The sequence below is a fragment of the Anolis carolinensis genome, chromosome 4, assembly GCF_035594765.1.
Source record: "Anolis carolinensis isolate JA03-04 chromosome 4, rAnoCar3.1.pri, whole genome shotgun sequence".
NCBI lineage: Eukaryota > Metazoa > Chordata > Lepidosauria > Squamata > Dactyloidae > Anolis > Anolis carolinensis.
In genome coordinates this window covers 80,828,521-80,850,674 of record NC_085844.1, presented here as the reverse complement: position 1 = coordinate 80,850,674, position 22,154 = coordinate 80,828,521, and the positions used below count along the sequence as shown (strand labels likewise).

The 22,154-nt window shown below is 40.9% G+C and overlaps 1 protein-coding gene across 2 annotated transcripts in view; it reads right to left on the bottom strand.

Moving 5' to 3' along the window:
* Positions 1-22,154, bottom strand: part of rgsl1 (regulator of G protein signaling like 1) — a 49,508-nt gene that overhangs the window by 5,700 nt on the left and 21,654 nt on the right. For both annotated transcript variants that reach the window (XM_062980709.1, XM_062980710.1), the window contains exons 11-19: positions 21,715-21,823; positions 18,940-19,133; positions 16,646-16,763; positions 15,936-16,032; positions 9,121-9,250; positions 5,456-5,630; positions 4,446-4,584; positions 3,650-3,774; positions 1,485-1,606 (exon numbers count right to left, since the gene is read on the bottom strand). In XM_062980709.1, coding sequence (XP_062836779.1) covers positions 1,485-1,606; positions 3,650-3,774; positions 4,446-4,584; positions 5,456-5,630; positions 9,121-9,250; positions 15,936-16,032; positions 16,646-16,763; positions 18,940-19,133; positions 21,715-21,823 — 1,209 coding nt within the window. The remainder of the gene's footprint in view (positions 1-1,484; positions 1,607-3,649; positions 3,775-4,445; positions 4,585-5,455; positions 5,631-9,120; positions 9,251-15,935; positions 16,033-16,645; positions 16,764-18,939; positions 19,134-21,714; positions 21,824-22,154) is intronic.

Here is a 22,154-nt window from a genome sequence, read left to right as displayed (position 1 = left end):
AATAAAAAGCTTCAGTTAAGGAGATATTCCACTCCTTAATGCCATAAGGAAGAGAGAACAGGCTTGTTTTCTGCTGCCCTGGAGACTAGGACTCGAAGCAATGGGTTCAAATTACAGGAAAGGAGATTCAACCTGAACATTAGGAAGAACTTCCTGACTGTAAGAGCTGTTCAGCAGTGGAACTCTCTGCCTCGGAGTCTGGTGGAAGCTTCCTCCTTGGAAGCTTTTAAACAGAGGCTGGTTGGCTATCTGTCAGAGGTCCTTTGTGCTTTTCCTGCATGGCAGCAGATGGACTGGATGGCCCATGTGGTCTCTTCCAACTCTATTATTCTATGATTCTATGGTCCCTCACAAATTTTAAAAGCATGATGGACTCCCTCTCTCACTTAAGGTCTTCAAGCCAAGACAAGTCACTGACTTCTGCTGTAACATTATCTAGGTCCAATTTCCTATAATGAATAGAGAATTTGATCAGATGGATTACAACACAGCCTTCAACTTTGTGATTCTAGTATTGCTCCAATTGAGAGGTGTACTTTTAAAAGACCTACGTACAGATCTGGGTGGGTCAATAATGCCGTGAACAGTCATGTGCTTAATAATTAGTGAATTGCACTGAAACACGTCTATCATACACACAAAACTTCTCCAGGGTGCTGGAAACGGTGCCTACAAACCAATGATGCAACATTGCCACCTTCGGGCCTCTTGGAGGAAGCTGCTATCCCTCTTAGAGTTCTCACTAAATTTTTCAGAAGCAAGAAATTTAATATCAATTGTAGTTGTTGTTGGGAAGTTTTAGAAGTCATGTCTGAGGACACACCTAGTTACAAGCAGAGCACTGGACAGGCTTGAAGTGAAGAGCGCCTATATTCTTGGGACATAAAATATATGGTAACAGGTGATTACAACAGATGAATTGAGTTGGATCTTTGGTTAAAACCAGAGGAAAAGTGAGGTAAGGAGTGATTACATTAGCAGACACTTTTCATCTTTATAATTTCATCTTTATAAAGAATCTCAGATTGTAAGTAAATTCATTAGTGCAAGAGCTGCAAGTTCTTTGTCCACATAGGCCCCTTCTACACAGCTGTATAAAATTCAGATTATCTGAGGAACTGGATTATATGGCAGTGCAGACTCAGAAAATCCAGTTCAAAACAGATAATGTGGATTATCTGCCTTGATATTCTGGATTATATGGCAGTGTAGAAGGGCCCATAGAATCAGTGTATCTTAGGCTGCTTGTTCAACTAGTTTTATAGGGAATGCAGAAATGAACTTCGTGGAAGGGGGTGTGAAATATTGCTCACAGACAACAGCGAAGGCTTGGAATGACTACTGAGTAACATTAAAGAAAGGAGTGCAAAAGCAGGATTACATCCGAATATTAAGGAAAAAAGTAGCCATGGAAGATTTATATAACTGAAAAGGTAGTAATGGAAACATGGACATAGTTTAAAAAATTATCAGTTCCTACTTACCTGCAGTGAAACCACTGATTTTCCTAGATAATTTTGAGGGAGTTGGTGGTGATGCGGGAGAAATTGTTGATTTTTCTCTCTTTACTTTTTTAAAGCTCTTCATTACCTTCCAGAGACAATATCTGCAAAGAAAAGATTGATATGGACAAGTTTATTGACACAAGCCAAATTTAATCAATGTGATATTTGTTACAGGCATGTGTGTGCGGTGTTTTGCACGACACACATTTTGCAGATATGGTTGGAGATGGAGTGATGTATAACCAGGCTTGCAGATTCCTTCAGTGCCCTGTAAGCATCTAAATGAACAATATATTTATTATTATATTATATTAATTTCATATTATTTTAATGTATAAATGGGATTTGGATATTTTCTTCAAGACTTCTGATGTACTATAGTTACTTCTTGCGTAGTTTCTTCTATGGCCTCTCCATGTGGTTTATCACAAACATCGCTGTCAACACATTTCCTTTTCTTAATATGAAATGTATGCATTTTTGTGGTCATTACTGCAAATCAACCTTCACATTGTGCAAATTATAAAAGTTATAGCAGTACATATACAGTGTTCCCTCCCTACTTTGCACTTCGCTTTTTACTCCCTCACTGCTTTGTGGTTTTTTCTGAGAGGTGCGCATGCGCAAAAGGTGCCAGTTTCCCTTTTATGCATGCACCCTCCCTCTCATCGGCATAAAGCCGGGAGACGCATGCATAAAAGGGAAACTGGCAGGCACCGGAGAGGAAGAAGCGCAGGAAGAAGGCTTGCAAAGGGGAGAAAGGCCACCTAACAACTAATATAATATGTAAATATTCAAATAAATATAGTGCCCCTACTTCGCGGATTTCTACTTATTGCGGGTGGTCCTGGAACGTAACCCTTGCAATAAGTGAGGGAACACTACTTGAACAGAACACTTCTATAATGAGTAAATCCTCTTAGAGGTTTTAAAACCGAGACTGAGACTGGATGGCTATCAAGGGATGCTTTGATTGTGTCTTCCTACCTGGCTGAAGGGAGGTGGACTAGATGCCCTCTGAACAGTACCATTAAGTGTAGTGTTTAATTTAGTTCTATTTTATGTAGTGTCAAATTTTTTTTAACACGGTACAATTGTATGTTTGTTTGTATAATCTCTTTATGTAGTTTTTAAATAAAATCTGGGGTTACTTTTCTTTTTAATATAAATAATTTTTTAAAATCTGCTAATAATATGTATCATATGTAATCTGCACAAGTTTAAGAGGCATGGTTAATAAGCAACTCTTAGCAACTTATATTGTTTTAACACCCCCACCCACCGCCATGCAGATGGCCTTCCATATTGCTAGGGTTAAATATTTATGAATCCACATCCTCACTAGATTCATAAATATTTAACCCTAGAAATATGTTGCTTAATTTTTGGGGCTGACCAAAGACATTTTGCTAGCTGAAATTGAGCAGCAGGTAGTGCCCCAACTCCTTAGAGACAAAGTGCAAAGTTCCCCAAACGTTATTTAGAGCCAGAATCCCATATGTTCCTCTTTTTATCCCAGATAATGAAAATACAAAAGTGACAAAATGAATAGCCAACAATTAATTTGTCACCTTTTTAGTAAAGGTAAAGGTTTTCCCCTGACAATAAGTCTAGTTGTGTCTGATTTTGGGAGTTGGTGCTCATCTCCATTTCTAAGCCAAAGAGCCGGCGTTGTCCGTAGACACCTCCAAAGTCATGTGGCCAGCATGACTGCATGGTGCACCATTACCTTCCTCCTGGAGCGGTACCTATTGATCTACTCACATTTGCATGTTTTCGAACTGCTAGGTTGGCAGAAGCTGGGGCTAACAACGGGCGCTCACTCCGCCCCCCTTGGTACACAAGTTTAGCAGCTCAACGCTTTAACACGCTGCACCACTGGGGTGACACCCAAAAACTGCTGCTTTGAGGTTTATTCTGTCTCATGAAAGGGTGGGCCCTGCCAGCTTACAAAGACAAGTGTTTGCCCTGATTCAGAGGCTGTGTGTAATATGCTTAGCCCCATATGCTGGTCTGAGTCAATCAACAGTCACTTTATTTATACACTGTCTTTCTCCAAAGAATGGAACTCAAGGCCCTTTTATTCCATGATCATGACAATTATATACACGCACATCTTAGAGCTAAAGCAGAGAGGCACTTACTTCTTCCAGAAGTATAATAAAACTGGGAAGACAGACATGATAGCACCATGGTAAAGAGTTCTGTTCACTTGACCTTCTGCAACTTGATTCCGGATCTGAGTCACTTGTGATTCTGTGAGGTTGACCTGGTCATGGAAGAGAGGCAATCGCATGAGGAGAGTGGCAAGTACATCAATCCACAAGAGACATTTCAAAAGAGAATACATTTCTGTGCTTGGACTTTAACCTGTAAGAGTCGGTATGTAAGTCAAAGGCTGAACAGGATGTCAGAGCCTGCAAGTGAGGCTGTCTATGGAAAAGTAGGTGCAAGGAAATGGTCACACTATGGTAATGCATTTTCCACACTGTAAGCCTGGCTTTGTGGTAAATATGACGAGTGGGTTGAATGAAACTGTATGAAAGGTGCATGACTGGTGTTGCTGGTCATCGACTGTAATAAAATACAGTAGAGTCTCACTTATCCAACATAAACAGGCCAGCAGAATGTTGGATAAGCGAAAATGTTGAAGCAGCTGCTCCCCCTGTGGCCAGAATCGAACATCCCCTCGGGAAAAGGTTAAATTGCCTCTGCACCTGTCTGTCTCAGTCTCTGTTTGATGTGTTTATGGGCATTGAATGTTTGCCCTATGTGTGTATAATGTGATCCGCCCTCAGTCCCCTTCGGGACTTCCGAGAAGGCGGAATATAAATACTGTAAATAAATAAATAAATAAAACGCAAAGTGCGTTCACTTAGTACTGTAGTGGAGACCAACGCATCTCATTGGCCTGGGAAAACATGCTCCTAAGCCTCTTACCCTCAGTTTGGGTGGGATATCTGAATTCAGAAAAAGTTTATTGATGGTGGCCACTTTGCTCTTCAGAAAGGCAATATCTTTGTCTGTATACAAGCCAAGGGCTGCCAACACTACCACCGAGTCAGCCACATGAAAAAATCTGGAGGAAGAATAAAGAGTCAGAGAAAGAAGCAAAACATAGGAAGATGAACAGGAAACATTGGGAACAGTACAACATTAAACCTAAGGTGGGATCGGATTCTAATCAGTGATTGTAAATTGGATCCTGGTGCTGGAGTCAGAATAGTTGCCTCAGTGTACTGGGATTGGTAAGTTTCCCTCATTTGTACTTTTCTCACTTGGATAAGAGAAAAATAGCAATGTAATTTCAATATATGAGTTTGGGAAAATTACACATTTGCACTACAAGTCCCAATACCTTGGCTACATTTGCAGAGGGATTCCTGTAGTTGTCATCCCAATGCTACTTTTTTGGAGCTTTGCTCAGTACTAGTTTCCTATTGGTCCATGATGATCTTCTAGGACAGTGGTTCTCAACCTGTGGGTCCCCAGATGTTTTGGCCTTCAACTCCCAGAAATCTTAACAGGTGGTAAACTGACTGGTATTTCTGGGAGTAATAGACCAAAACATCTGGGAACCCACAGGTTGAGAACCACTGCTCTAGAAAATGAGTCCAGGAAGAAGTTCCTCTCATATCTCCCATCTAGAAATGGTATCTAGAAATGGTGGTGCACAGCTAGCTGCAAGTTCATCTTGAGTGGAAACACCAAATTAGCAAAATCTACAATCAGAACTGATCTTTTAATGAAATTGTCTTTTGCAGTTCTGATTCTGTCAAAGAAATGGAACCACCATCTTACTAACTAACAAATAAATTGAATGTGATGGGGAGAGGAAGGCTTTTCTGTCTACATTTCAAGTGTAGTGCTGGAGTGTAGGGTTTTCTCTCACTTTGGCAATACAAGAAGCATGCACAGCATAGTAGGAGAAAGAAGACAGGCTCACTCACCTTTCCATCTCCAGGTAAAAATAGAGGTCATTAACTAAGAAGTTGACCAGGATGATACGGTTCCCAAAGATCTTCCGCTTCACTTGGATTACTTCAACATCATCTGACCCACCTGATGGTGGGGCATAGCGTCCACTAGGTCCACTAATGCTTTGCCGTGTTGTCACTGGCATATCTTGAGAGAGGAAAGGGAAAAACTTACTTGCAAGATGATAATAATACTCTCCCACAAACATCTGGGCCCCCCTGGTGGCACGGTGTGTTAAAGCGCTGAGCTGCTGAACTTGCGGACCAAAAGGTGCCAGGTTCAAATCCCAGGAGCGGAATGAGCACCCTCTGTTAGCCCCAGCTCCTGCCAACCTAGCAGTTCGAAAACATGCAAATGTGAGTAGATCAATAGGTACCGCTCCAGCAGGAAGGTAACGGCGCTCCATGCTGGCCACCTTGGAGGTGTCTACTGACGACGCCGGCTCTTCGGCTTAGAAATGGAGATGAGCACCAACCCCCAGAGTTGGGCACGACTGGACATCAGGGGAAAACCTTTACCTTTAACTACAAACATCTGGTGACTCCAATAGGGGCTGACAAAGTTGCAATTCATATGTTCTGCACAATGTTGTGTTAATACTTGGTGTTTGGAGTTTCACCATGACAGGAAGCGCCTAAGCTGTTCTAGATGGAAATGTCTTAGAATAATTAGCCCAATGCACTCCAGATGCCAATAGCTACAACACCAAGAAGAATTTGCTTCTGATACATGATCTCGGGTAAAGATAACCTGGAGTGAAGTTAGCTACATTGGATGTTCAAGTGTCCAACTATTTCTGCATTTATTGCAACTATATGAAGCACATGGCACTTTGCAGCATAACCTGGATTTTTTTTTTTTAGTTTTTTAGTTTAGTTTACAAATGATAATGAAATAATTTTGCATTACACTTGTGGATCATGTGATTAATTGTAAGTTATTGCTGTAAATATTTTAATTGTTTTAATATATTTTATAATTCTATTTTAAATGTTCATTTTAATTGTACATTGTCTTTAAGGCATTGAATAGTTGCCTATGTGTAAAGCCACCTTGAGTCCCCTCCGGGGTTGAGAAAGGCGGGGTAGAAATGATGTAAATAAATAAATAAATAAACAACTAGTTTAAAACTGAATAATCCTTCAGCACGCATGGGTGAATTTGGGATATGTAGTCCAAAAGAATGACTTTTCCAGGCTCTGCACTACGGAATGAAGTAAGCAAAGAAGAAGAGGAATAATAATAATAATAATAATAATAATAATTTTATTTTTGTACTCCGCCACCATCTCCCCAGAGGGACTCGGGGTGGCTTACAGCTATAAAACCAGATATAAAAAAAGAAGAAGAAGAGGAGGAGGAGGAGGAGGAAGAGGCAGAAGAAGAAAAAGAGGAAGAAGAAGAAGAAGAAGAAGAAGGAGGAGGAGGAGGAGGAGGAGGAGGAGGAGGAGGAGGAGGAAGAGAGGGAGAGGGAGAGGGAGAGGGAGAGGGAGGGAGGGAGAGAGAGAGAGAGAACAAAACAAATGCCCCATGTCTCTTACCCCAAAAGAGAATTATTTCAGACCTTTGGTCTTGATGCTGCTGAAGCACAGGAATACCATTGGGAAAAACCAGAAAACAAAGTGTGTAATTTTAAAGGCCATGAGACAAAGGATTTGTGCTTATGGCCTCTACTTCTGAAAATGTATCTTGGATCCAAGCACTCTGATTAACTGTTTTCTTTCAAATGCCTAAGCTCTATTACTCCTGATGCTCTCAGGGGCATATTATATGGGGATGTGAGAAGGTAGTTGCTCCCAGTTTGTAGAAATTCATGGCTAGGGGGACTTGCCTTGCCCTGATGTCTGCCCTGAAGTTGTTTCTGACTTAAGGCATTCATAGTTGAACCTAAAATGGAGTTTTCTTGGCAAGATTTGTTCAGAGCAGGCGTGCCTCTGCCTTTCTTTGAGACCGGGGGACTGCCTTGTCCTAGGTCACACAATGGGTTTTCATAGTTAAGCAGGAATTCAAACCCTTGACCCCAGAGTCATCAGAGCCGGCCCTAGGTATTTTTCAAGTGTAGGCAAACAGAATTTTGGCGCCCCCCCCAAACCAATCACTGAAAAATAAAAGCGTTGGATAAGCGAAAATGTTGGATAATAAGGAAGTATAAAGGAAAAGCCTATAAAACATCAAATTACATTATGATTTTAAAAATTAAGCACCAAAACATCATGTTTTACAACAAATCAATAGAGAAAGCAGTTCAATACATGGTAATGTTATGTAGGAATTACTATATTTGCAAATTTAGCACTAAACATTGAACAGGGATATAGGGCAGTGTGGACTTAGATAACCCAGATAGCCCTCAGTATTAAAAAAAACCCTCTAAAATCAGGACAATAAATAAAGAACAACACTCTGAAAACAGAAGAAATCCAGACAGTAAACAATCAGGGACAGCTAACTCCTCCCAAAAAAAGATTCTCCCAGGCAAGAAGAAGCCAGGCCTTGAAGCCACAGGGCCATTAAATGCTAATCAAGGTGATTAATTACAACATTCACACCTGCTTCAAAGAAAAGTTCTTTCTCCCACCCTGGACCTTCTACAGATATATATACCCCACATACCTAGCTTCCAAGTTCCTACAGACCTCACAATCTCTGAAGGCCCCAAAGGTGGGCTTGCGTGGTGCGAAGGTGGGTCTGCGCTGGCCGGAAGGCCCAGCGCGGCCGCTGGAAGGCCCGAAAGAGAAGGAGGTGGAGAGTGGTGCCCTCCTCCCAGGACGATGGTGCCCCCGGGACGATGGCGCCACAGGCAAATGCCTATTTCGCCTTATGGTTGGACCGCCTCTGAGAGTCATACTCCAACACTTAAACCACCACATCATGCTGACTGCACAGTATATTTCTGCTTTCCTTTTGCTGGCTAGTGAGAAAGGGATTTTCAATGAGGTTTAACACAATCATGTTTTTTAATTCTATTTTAAAGGTAAAGGTTTCCCCTGACGTTAAGTCCAGTCATGTCTGACTCTGGGGGTTGGTGCTCATCTCCATTTCTAAGCTGAAGAGCCGGCATTGTCCGTAGACAGCTCCAAGGTCATGTGGCTGGCATGACTGCATGGAGCGCCGTTACCTTCCCGCCGGAGCGGTACCTATTGATCTACTCACATTGGCATGTTTTCGAACTGCTAGGTTGGCAGAAGCTCAAGCAACAGCGGGCGCTCACTCCGCTCCCGGGATTTGAACCTGGGACCTTTCGGTCTGCTAGTTCAGCAGCTCAGTGCTTTAACACACTTCACCACCGGGGTTCCTATTTTATTTTATTTTATTTTATTTTAGCATTACAATAATGTGCCTCTTTATATTTCTACTTGCTTTATCAATTTATCTATTTTTAGTCTTGTGAACTGCCTTGAGACCAAGTCTTGGAAGGAAAGCAGGATATACATTAGTGAGCCATCTCTGAACTCTCAAAGCATATTTCATTCTCAATGGTGAACTGTGTTGATTCATGAATTCTTTTAATCCCGCATTTGCTAGTCCCTTCTTCCCTTGTCTTAAATAAACAGGGGCTGAGAATAAATATATGGAGATTTCTGGTTTGATTGTCCCAAGGACCAATACTGTGGATGACAGGAAACTGAAGACATACTTTCCTTATCGTTTTTTAGTTCCCGGTGGAGGAAATCTTCAAAGCGTTTGCGCTGTGACACATAGCTCATTGCCTTGCGGAACCTGCAGACACTCTTGATCAATCCTCCAAGTGCACACCAGCATTTTTTCTATGGAAGAACACAATGCCTTTTATTCATTGAGGCAAGATATATCTTTTTAGAAATGTCTTTCATTTCAAATGCAAAAAGTACATCCAAATGACAGAATTATAATGCTTTAACTGTCTTGGGTTTATTCTATGGTATCCTGGAGTTTATAATGTCATAATGTACTTCTCTGCCAGAGAGCTCTAATAATCTAGTTCAGGGAACTACAGTAGACATTTCAAAGTTCTTGACCAAACTATAAATCTCAAGATTCCATGGGAAGGGACTATGGCAATGAAAGTGCTATCAATCTGCTGTGATTGTACAGTTGTGAATATAAACAAAATTTGAAGAGTTTTATCATTCACAATTTCAGATTCTGAAACTTTCCTGTATTCCAGATTTGGGTTAAATTCTATTTGTCTTTTAGGATCTGATACAGACAAAATCTGAACTAGGGGTAGAGCCTTTGGATAAACACAGTCTTGTGAACAATGTCTCCTATCGATGGCGCAACTTTATTAATACGCTTGTGTCAATGCTAAACCAAAGTTTAAACCAGAGGTTCTAAGCATAGCTGCAAACTAAAGTATTTGCTAATGGCTAAAATAAATCATACTTAGCTCTTTTAAAAAGAGAGTCAGAGTTTTGGCAAATGATAGGGAGGATGATATAGTATCATTGAGCACCCCTTCTCTCAGCATCATAGTTAAGAATCTGATTAAGTTATATCTCTGTTGGTCATAGATAAAAGATCTGGTGTGCTCCTCAACCTATGCACAATGTTATATGACGCTTAGAAATGTTGAGGCTTCGGATCTAGAAGCACACTGAAAACTATCAGAAATACAACATACTGGCCTCAGGAAAGAGAGGACACTTCTCTAACCCTGTGGACTCAAAGGCTTTTAAAGCATGACTAAAATGAGCATCGAAGATCAGTGTACTTTTGGATAGGAAAAGTGTGCTGAAGCTGTTCATTCTCAAATAAGCCTGGTCCAAGCTTAGGCCTTGTCAACACAGGCAATGAAATGTATATTTAAATTGGTTTTAATTGCTTTATTTATTTAAGATAGTACTAGGTTTAATTCTCTTTAATGTTTACAGTCTCTAGGTTTTAAATTATATATTATACTAGCTGTGCCCGGCCACGCGTTGCTGTGGCGAAGTCTGGTGGTATGGGGAATAAAGTATTGAGGAATTGGTGGTAGTTAAAGTAAAGGGTAAAGGTTTTCCCCTGACGTTAAGTCCAGTCGTGTCTGACTCTGGGGGTTGGTGCTCATCTCCATTTCTAAGCCAAAGAACTGGTGTTGTCCGTAGACACCTCCAAGGTCATGTGGCCACTGGCATGACTGCATGGAGCGCCATTATCTTCCCGCCGGAGTGGTACCTATTGATGTACTCACATTGGCATGTTTCGAACTGCTAGGTTGGCAGTTGCTATACTACAAACTCAAGAATGGAAAATGGAAGGTTGGTGGACAGGAAAAGAGAGTTGAAGATGGACTCAAAGCTAACCTTAAAAACTGTTCATAGATACTGAAAACTGGGAAGCCCTGGCCCTTGAGCGCTCTAGCTGGCGGTCAGCTATGACCAGAAGTGCTGTGGAATTTGAAGAGGCACGAATGGAGGGTGAAAGGGAGAAACATGCTAAGAGGAAGGCATGTCAAGCCGACCCTGACCAGGACTGCCTTCCACCTGGAAACCAATGTCCTCACAGTGGAAGAACATGCAGGCTCTACAATGAGCTACATGTCCAACTATGAAATTTCCTTTTCCCATTTCGTATCACTCTGCATCTCGCCTGGGATCTACGAATTAGTCTCCTGTTTTTAACACTGTATCCTGCTTGTTGATTTTAATGATTGTTTTTATTGATGTTGATGTTTTTTACTGGGATAATTGTTTTATTGCTTTGTTACTGTTTTGTTTGTTTTATCGGGCCTGGCCCCATGTAAGCCACCCCGAGTCCCTTCGGGGAGATGGGGCGGGGTATAAAAATAAAATTATTATATTATTATTATTACATATCCATCGCCAAGACACTACACTTGGAAGGCCATCATACTCAGACAACGAGGGATTGCCTAAGTAAGTAAGTAAGGCAGCCAAAAAACTGTGCTTTCCCTCAGCTGCACTACTGCTCAATTTGCGAGGAGTAACTTATATCTTATATTTACATCCTGTTTCTTCTTCTTTCTAAGCTATTTTCCCATGGAGAAGGTTGGCATTGTGACTGTCATTTCCACAGGGCTTTGTTTTGGGCATTCTCAAGTCTCAGGTTGGCAGCACACATGTCTTTGTTGATGGTGTCCACCTTTTCTTTGGCCATCCACGTGGTCGCCATCCTGCAATCTCCAAATGTAGTGCTGTCTGTGCTACTGATGTTGGTTCTCTTCTTATGACATGGCCGTACCACCATAGTCTTACTTCTTGCATTTTCTTGCTGATCACTTTTATTCCTAGTCTTTGACGGATGTCATCATTTGACACATGGGCAAGAAGTGTCAGACCAAGTGTCCATCTCAGCACTTCCATTTCCATTGTGTTAAGGGCTTATTCATTTTTCTTTGTTGCTGGCCAGCACTCTGCCCCATAGAGGACTACTGGGCAAACAACTGTAGTGCAGATATTAGCCTTGAGTTTTTCAGGCATTTTTGAGTCACACAGAATGCCAGTAGTTTGCTGCCATTTCAACCAGGCTGCAGTTAATCCTGACCGCACGTCTGGCATTGTGCCGCTATCTATGGAGACCAGAGACCCCTAGGTATTTAAATTGGGTGGCCTTATTTAGTGCTTGTCCATTAATTTGGATTGTTTTTTTCAGTTTGGAGGCTACATTCCAGATATCCCTCACTACTTCGCAGTTCACTTTTTGCGGATTCGCTGTTTTGCGGTTTTTCAATAAACTCTAAAAGACTATTATAAATCATTAAAAAAATTACAATTTACAGCCTAAGGAAGGGAGGAAGAGAAGCCAAAGGGAGCCCAAGCAGCAACAGGAGGAGCCCAAGCAGCAATGGGAGGAGCCCAAGTGGCAACGGGAAGAGAAGGTGGTGATTTATCAACACATGACTTAAAATAGTGTATAACTACTAAAATCTATATATATAAAAGAGTGATGGCATCACGGCGACCCACAAAACAACAAAACTACAGGTCCCCTAACCTCGAAATTTGACGACACAACCCATCATCCATGGCTCTAGGTTGATACAACAAAAAGAAAAGAAAAATAAAGTCCTAATGAGAGAGAGGGGAATAATTGCTTTTATCCAATTGCTGCCAGTTAGAAGGCTAAGCTCCTCCAACTTGGTCTCCTAGCAACCCAATAAAAATAATAAAAAAACACTAAAAATAATAAAAACACTAAAAAATTAATACAATAAAATACCATAACAAAAAATAACTAAAAATTATACAAGTAAATAATAAAATATAATAAATAAAAAGATAACTTACAATAAAATTAATTAAAAAATACAAATAACATCAATAAAAATTACACAAGAATTTTTAACCAATACCACCACCACTTTGCCCAGCAACGCGTGGCCGGGCACAGCTAGTAATGCATAAAGATTAAAATAAATATAGTGCCCCTACTTCACGGCTTTTCACTTATTGCGGGTGGTCCTGGAACCTAACCCCCGTGATAAGTGAGGGAACACTGTACTCTCTTTTGGGTATGTTCAGTTGAAGTCCATTTTCACTGAGTCTATCACTCCATGTTTTCAGCTGTTGTTGGAGGGCTGTATGTTTTTGGTGGCTGAGTGCTATGTCATCTGCATATAGGAGTGTCCAGCGATGCATAGTCTGCAAATTGCCTGTAGCAGTGTCCATGCAGAGTATGAATAATAATGGTGAGAGTGCTGATCCCTGATGCATGCCAACAGTGATGTTGAAGAGAGGTGAAATTCCTGCAGGGCAGCGGATCATACCTTTTGTATTATTCTATAGTAGCTTTATCCATGTTACATAGTCTTCTGGTATTCCATGTGACCATAGTGCTTGTCAGATCGGGTCACGGGGAACAGAATCAAATTCTTTTTCAAGATCAAGGAATGCAAAGTGCAGTGGTTTCTTCTTTTCCTGATGTTTTTCCATGAGTAACTGGACAGGATATATTTATATCCTGCTGTTCAGCAGAATTTCAAGAATGGTGTAAAATCAAACAATAACAAAGAAAAAAATAAGGGCTAAAGTACACCATATTGTTGTGTGCCTTCAAGTCATTTTCAGCTTGTGGCAACCCCAAGGCAATAGTATCATGTTTGTTTGTTTGTTGGCAATATCTATTCAAAAGGGAATTTGCTTTTGCCTTCTTTTGAGGCAGACTGTGTGACTTGCCCCAGGTCACTCAACAGGTTTTCATGACTGAGCCAGGATTCCTCAGTATCTTTAGCCATAGTCTAATGCTCAAACACCACGCCATTCTGGTTCCTAAGTGAATGAAAGTATTTCTGTATGGTGTCCATAGAAAATAGTGCCTACAGGTCTTCAAATATACAAATGGACCTATAGTGCGCTTTATGTAAAGATGAAGCCTAAGAACAACATGAGTTCTAGAGACTGGTTCTTTGGTGGAGTTTCTTTGTATACAGTTTATAATTTTTATTAAAGTATATATTATTTACAGTGTCATTAAACAAGAAAGAAAAAAGAAAGAAAGAAGAAAGACACTGACTACTGGCTGATTAAAGTAATGGAAACAAGGAATATGGACAGACTAACATACTTATTAACAAAACAACAAGGATTACCGAAGAGAAGTACAGACTGGCAACCTTTTTTTTGGATTATATTAAAAAAGAGAAGTAAACCATAATAACATAAAAATGGATATAAAATGTTATTATGCGTGGAAGACTACGACAACATAGGGAAGCTGAATAAAAGTTAAAAGTATTGCATTAATAGAATTAGAACATTTCTTTATTTTGGATGGCAAAGATGCAGATTGGAAGTTCACTAAGTAGTTTTTTAGGTTATCTTTTTCTTTTTCCAGTTTGGAGGCTACATTCCAGCTATCCCTCACTACTTCACGATTCACTTTTTGTGGATTCGCTGTTTTGCGGTTTTTCAATAAACTCTAAAGGACTATTATAAATCATTAAAAAAATTACAATTCTTGTTTTCTTTTTCCCTACTCTACTCTACTTCACTTTCTCAACTTTGTTACAATACTATTGTGTTTCCTTTTCTTTTTAAATGATGTTTGTATGTGGAAAATCTAATAAAAATATTGTAGAAAAAGAAGAAAGAAACAAAGAAAGAATAGATGTAGAATGGATAAGCCAGAACGGAAAGGGGTTGTGAGTGGGGGAAGGGTATAAAGAAAAGGAATAAAAGAAAAAAGTGGTGGTGGAAGGGAATTTATGTACTTCCAATCTTCTTCATCGTGGTTCTATTATTGTTGACTTAAATTTCATCTTTTAACAACCATTGATCTATTGAAGATATCTCTTTTACTCTCCAAGTTCTTGCATATACTATTCTAGCTGCCATTGTTAGGCAGTTAAACAGTATATCCTTTTTGTGTCTGTATCTGTCTCTATCATTCCCAATAAAAATGTTCTGGTTTAAATTGTATTTGCACATTGAGTATTTTCTGAATTGTTTCCTGAATTTTTTTTCCAATAGTCTTTTGCTTTTTTTGCAGGTCCACCACATGTGGAAAAATATGCCCTCATGGATTTTGCATTTTGAGTATTTCTTACACATTTTAAAAATAATAATTTGCTAATTTTTGTGGGGTTATATTTCACTGGTACATCATTTTGTACCAGTTCTCTTTCAAGACGTAGGCATATGTATATTTCAATTTATAATTCCAGATCTTCTATCATTCCTCCAATTTTATTGAGCAGTTTACATTCTTTGCCCATTTTATCATACATTCTTTGACTTGTTCAGTTTCTGTATTCCATTCTGGCAATTTCTTCTAATTTTTTTGGTAATTCCTTTTTTCTGTTACTATTAGACAAACACAGAAGGAGTCTTTTCTTTGATGGGGTTTCTTAATAACTGCTGTCATCTCACCATACAAGTCAGAAAGTAACATGGTCTTCTCAAAGACTACCAAGACTTCCAGACTAAATGATGCCCTCTATCCTAGCTGCTTCCTATGAAGATGGAACAGATGGAAAGATGGATAGAGACAGGGACATATACTATTATTGCAGGAGAAAAATAAGTGACTATTTCCCCACATTTCTAACGTAGTTGATACATTGCTTGGAAGGAGCTTTTGGATTAGCATACTCTCCAACTGCCCCAATTTGTCAGAAAACGTCCCAAATATTCCTCTGCTATTCCATGTTTCCAGCTGCTTTTGAAATATTTGAGTTTCCTTCTTCTTTCATTTTTAATCTTCTCATTGAGTTCAAAGTGCAAAAGTAGTTTTCAGGGACACAAGCTGTATTGGGGGGGGGGGGGGGGAAGAGAAATACGTTCCCAGTTGTATGCCCCTTTGTCAGGTGAAAACAGGCCTTTCCTCTGCTTTCTGTGATTGGAATGGATCCAGATTTAAGTACAAAGGTCTGCCTGTACCATCAACCTGATAAAACCAGGCAAAAGCATCTTTATGTTAGATTCATGGCAACAACTTGACAAAATTAATAGGCTTTAATTGCAAATGTGGTACAAATTTATGGCAGAAGAATGTCGATCCAAACCCATATTCCACCCCCCAGCGTTCACTTACCAGTTTGTCTGTTATCACGGAGCTCCTCCTTGCCTTCGCACTAGTTCCTTCAAGTGAAATATCACTGGAAGGATATAAACCCTGATACGATTTAAACCTGCCAACGTTCAGCAAAAGAAGAAGAAGAAGAAGAAGAAGAAGAAGAAGAAGAAGAAGAAGAAGAAGAAAGTGGTTAGATAGATGAGGAAAATTAGAAAATGGGAGAAATTATTTTCCACCTTCAATCCCCACCAATAAAATGGACTATTCTCTCTCTCATGCCCCCTAGTGGCCTTCACCTGGATAATGGAACAGTACCGAAAAAGCTATGTTAACCCAACTGATAGACATACTGCTTCACAGGGAGAAGAAAAAAAAAAACAGAGCTTGGCAAAGTAACAAATCCCAGAACCCTACACTTAGGAATTATTATCCAAATCAAATACACACACAAACATTTCTCAAGCTCTGAAAATTATACATAGAAAAAGCCAGATCCCTAGCAAGGGGGGCTTTAATGATTAACTTTATTGTAAGAATTTGCCAAGCTGTGGCCACAAATGTGAGAAACTGTTGCTGTCCAAAGGCAGTTTTGTAATACATCACTGCTCTTTCCACTTCGCCTTGCAACAGGTTTGGTTGTACTCAGGGATTGTTTGCCTGCTTTTACACAAGCAGAACTTGGTCTAAGAACATCCCATGAACCTTTCCTGTACTTCTACTTTACTCACCAGGTCTCTTGCAAAGAATTCATGACAAACATTTGTGCCAGGACTAACATGGGAACAGTGACCACATTTGCCCTTGGAATCTCTTTGATAATATCAGCATCACACTGCAGCAGTGTCTCTAAGTGAAAAAACACAACAAGAAGAACAACAAAGAGGTATAAAACTTTGCTTGGGGCTTCTCTTCTGGATGGCAGATAAAACGAAAAAAGTGAGCAACCTCAGGTTAATTCACCAGTCATCAATGACCTACTTGCTACGTTACCATCTGAGCAATTGAACTAACTGAAATCAGTTCCAATGGAATGAGGAATACAGGCAAAAAGAAAAGTAAGCATATGTTGACAGTGTAAGAAGGCTAATCATCTGTCAAATGAGATGTCTGAATTAAGGCCAGGGAGTAACACAGACAATACCAAAGCCTGGTTAATGTTAATACCAGGTAGGCTGAAGCCTAAGCCAAACGTACATGTATACTTCAGTCAACAAAGCCTCTGATGAAGAAGCTTCTCTTTACAAAGTCATTTTCTGAACACCCAGCCTCCTTTTCTTCCTTGTTGTCTAGCTGTAAGCTGTGTTTTTTAAACAGCGGCAGTACTGGGAGGATGGTGAAGGGTGTTTAAAATAGTTTCCAGTTGTGTGTCTGCACTCTGCAGTAAACAACACAATAATGTTTTAGCAGGGAAAAAGCAGGATTCTACTCTGACTGATCATACTGCATGTGTGTATACCTGCTTACAACAGTGAGAAAGGGGGAAGCAGATTAACTGCTCTACAAGCTTCCGGCACCGTGTTAAAATGGAAAAGGTCTATGGGCTTGGTCTCCAAAATAGAAATCATAAGAAAAATAGAGGCTGGTGGGGGAAAATAATCTCAAGATGCTTTTTGGAAGAAGCTTTCAAATGGCCTCTATGAGTTATTTATTTAACATGTCAAAAAAGAATTGAGAATACAGTTGCCTCTAGAAGTTTCCTCTATTATTATTGACACAACGACGTTGTATGACACAGCAAACAAGATAGATATGCTGGATTTCGTGTCACAAAATCACAAGTCGAACACTTCTCAAGCATTTAGGACTGTGTGATGTATTTTCGGATGATACGTGCAGATCCCAGTAGGGTGGCCTTTTGCAGTTGGCAGATCATAATCATAAAGGTGGGGAGGGAGATTTGAATCACTCCGCCTGTCTTTTTGCTTATAAAAATTGCTGCACTGTATTATGGGGCATGTCATCACTGCAAGCGATTGCGTCTTGGCATCCGCGTCAGCTGACTCGAAATAAAGGCAACTCGGTTCTCTCTCTTCAAGATCTGGGTAAGATTATTGTGGGAAATAGGGTTTTTAATTCGCAGCGCCCCTGCTGGCCAAGATCGAATCCTGCAGTCAGAGGGCATCGGTTCGCCCCTGCTCTTTGAGGCGAACCTCAAATTTGCCCGACAACATTTTTTGACTGCTTGTTTTACTTGTAAGAGTCCTCTGCCACCTGATCTTCTAGGCAGATATAGCCAGTCAACCACTGTGGGGATTGCAGTGAATGATGAATGGTCATGAGTTTTCTTGTTTTTCTGTGCAAATTGTCCAGTTCCGCCTGTGTCCAATTTATAATGCCAGCAGTATATCTTATGACAGGTATGGCCCAGGTGTTTATGGCCTTGATGGTGTTGCCTCCATTGAGCTTGCTTTTGAGAATTTTTCTGACCCTTTGTGTGTATTCTTTGCTGACCACAGTTTTGACATGTTCATGCTTGATGTTGTCCAGCTGCAATATGCCCAGATGATGATGATGATGATGATGATGATGATGATGATGATGATGATGATGATTTACAAATCCCCTCGATTCATTAGGACTAAGCAAGTTAGAGCTAGCAATAATGTATAGTCCTGTGAGATAGCTAATAGACCTGGAGATTCCTAGCACACATCCTGAGTGATAGGTGACAAGACAGGTGAAAGCTCCTCTTGAGTCAGAGGGCAATTTGGCATACAATGCAAAGGACATGCTTCCTTTGCTGTATGCCTTCAAGTCATTTCTGAATTTTGGCAACCCTAAAGCAACTCTCTCTTGGTAGAATTTGTTTAAAGGCGGTTAAAAATGAAATAATCTTGCTCAAGGTCCCTTATTATGTTTCCATTGCCAAGAGGGGATTCAAACCCTGGGCTTCCAGTGTCTTAGTTCAACCCTCAAACCACTACACCATGCTGCCTCTCCAAATCTGTGCCTATGGCTTGTGGATTGATTTGCTGGTACTTGTTGGCCAGAGCATAGTACCATTCCAACTTAGCTTACATACCAGCTGGGACTGGGTTGAAGAAGTAAGTCCTAACACATTCTTGGATGAGAATACGCTGAATCCTGGTATTGGTCTCATTTGCGATTTCATCCACAGACATCACAAAAAGGAGTGGGGTTTCAGCATTATTCATCTTGAGGAAATGCCTGAAGTAATCCAGATGAGTGGGGTTCTGAAGCAAATCTGTAAGTGATCTGGAAAAGTCAAAGAGAGACCAGGGACGGTATTACACAAGGCTCTAAAAATGAATTTGCCATTGCAAACCCATCTTGGTTGTGAGCTGGAGCATGCCAGCAGCTCTTCATATTGCACCAGTCAGTTCCCCAAGTGCTTGAAAAGAAACTTACAAGCACTTTACCTTACTGCAACTGCTGAGACATGTCTCCTCTCAATCTACACATTGCCTGTTTGTCCATGCCTCCGCACTTGTTTTCTGGATGAATTGTGCAAACCCGTAAGGCAGTGGTTCTCAACCTGGGGTCCCCAGATGTTTTTGGCCTACAACTCCCAGAAATCCCAGCCAGTTAACCAGCTGTAAGGATTTCTGGGATTTGAAGACCAAAAACATCTGGGGACCCCAGGTTGAGAACCACACCCATAAGGTCAAAATCTCATAATACTGGGGCTTTGCAATTACATATTTCCATAACTACACAAGCACCGTCCCTTTAAACCCTTTAAACATTGATAAAAAAGAAACATGCATTTTGTAAGTAGAAGTCTTTCCCAGGTTTGTACATTCTGCAGGGAAAGAGATATTTACAGTGCCAAACTGGCTCAAGTTGCAATATATGGCAGTATGGTTCCAACACATTGATTTAACATTTGCAAAAGAACAAGGAAAAGTTAGCAAACACTATGGAAATGCCTAATCAAAAGGAGAAAATTCTATAAATGCCTTGAAATTAGCACCAAAACTGTGCAGTTTAATCATTTTTTTAGAAGCAGAAGAAGAAGCAGAAGCAGAAGCAGAAGCAGAAGCAGAAGAAGAAGAAGAAGAAGAAGAAGAAGAAGAAGGAAATCGGAGCAAAAGAGAACAGTTGTGGCTTTAAAGTCAGGTCCCTTCCTGAGAGCTATATAACCCAGAAAATCAAGGCGGAAAATTCCACAATATCTGCTTTAAACTGTGTTATCTGAGTCCACACTGCTATATATTCCAGTTCAAAGCAGATAACATGGGATTTTATTCAGCTGTGTGGAAGGGGCCTCAGTGCTCCCTTTGTTCTAATCTAATGCAAATGAAACTAGCACTATGGCCATGGGGAAATGAAGCAGTTCAAAATTACACTCCCAGCATACGCAGTGACATAGTACCGTTCCTAAACTTGCTGCTGGAAAACTTTGGATTCACCTGAAACCACTCTGAACACAAATTCAAAATGCTTTCAGCTGCCTAAAAATTGGAGTTTCTCATTTTTGGAAAAGTACTGGTTCCAGATGAGTTGAACACTGACTTGGAATGAATATCGCTATGTGATGATAAGTGGTTCTGCTCATGGATGTGGAGACTGCAACTTGTGTTGCAAACCTTGCATGATAATGTTCCAGGTTGCTGAGGAGACAGGGCCGGCCCCACCATAGAGGCCACGTGATGCCGCCGCCTCGGGCGCAGGTCCCGGGGGGCGCCGTCAGGCTGGGCGGGAGGCGGGGCACCGCTCTGACGGTGCCCCGCCGCCCGATCAGTGCGCCCTGGCCTTGTGGCTCCCTCTTTCGCCGCCCGGGAAGGGGAGGAGGGATCCCCTCCTCCCCTCCCCGGGCAGCGAAGCCTCCCTCTTTCCAACTCTGGCCGCGCCTCCCACGCTGCGTGGGAGGCGGGGCCAGGGCACGCTGGGTGGGAGGCGGGGCCAGGGCGCAGGAGGCGGGGCCGGTGGGGGGCGCTTTTCAGCACCCCCGCTTAATATTTAAATTTATCTCCGACCGGCCCTGTGAGGAGAACAGCTCTTCCTTTGAAATTATGTTTAGTACAGTCATGAACAAACTTTATGTTGCAAATGGAGGACAGGAAATGGGGACAAATAAGTGGAATTATGTTTTTTCTCAATCATTCCCTATTCTAGTACAAGAGTGCCCAGTGGAAGTCATTGTTGCAGGTAGCAAAGCTATTCAGTTTGGATACAAGGAAAGCTTTCATACAATTCAAGTACAGATGTAGGTGGGGCATCAATTACAAAAAACAACCCTTCACCACATTGGCTCCACAAGTGGTCTCTGTTCCAGCATAGTGACTGCAGTGTTTGTTGCACTATTTTTAAATCCCTGGAAATCTACACTTCTATTAAAATCAAATTCCCAATCCTTATGATAGTCAGTGTGATAATACTATAGTTGTATTATTTGACAATTTCACACTTGTCAAATAAGTCAAAAATCTTTCATTTCTCTGTAAAGCTTAGACAGTGAGCTTGAGACAGGTTATATTTTTCTGTCTCGAATAGCATCATTTCATTACCTGACATTTATTGCTCTTTGTCCCCAACAATCAATTTTACACTCTTTGCATTTTGAGTGATTTTACACTCTCACCCACCCACTCCACCAATGGAGGTTTCCTAGAAATGACAATGACAGTTTCAGGGACTCCATTTTTATGGACAGTGTGCCAGGGCAACAAAGAGTTACATTTCCTCCTGGCTGCTCAAGCTTTTCTGCAACTGCCATTTTCTGAATAATCAGGGGCATGTAAACTGCATTCAGATACTTCTGATGACAGTAGCATGCATCTGACTGAGAAAATATACAACCACACATTTTCCCTATGGTATGCTAGTGCCATACCTGGGCTTTACCAGGGGCTTTCTTGAAGGTGGCCCTTTCCTCATAAATGACAAACTTGATCTGGTCCAATGAAGACTCCTTCTTGCAACTATTGGCCGGATAAAAACTCCTGTAGGGAATGTGAAGCAATATCTCCAGGTGAATGCAAATCTTGTCATAACTACACTTGTTCTAGGGAGCTATCTGCTATGATCAAGGAATGCTCAGAAAGTTTAGAGCCAAGGCTGCTTTCTGAGGCATCATGATGTTGATAATCTTGCAAGATCTCATGGCTTTAACACAAAATAATTTTATTTAACACTAGCTGTACCCAGCCACGTGTTGCTATGGCCCAGTCTGGTTCAATTAAAAAAACACAGAAAAGAGTTCTTTCTCGCACCCTGTACCTTCCACAGATATATAAAGAGAAGGTTCCCACAGGATGGTAAAACATGCAGGTG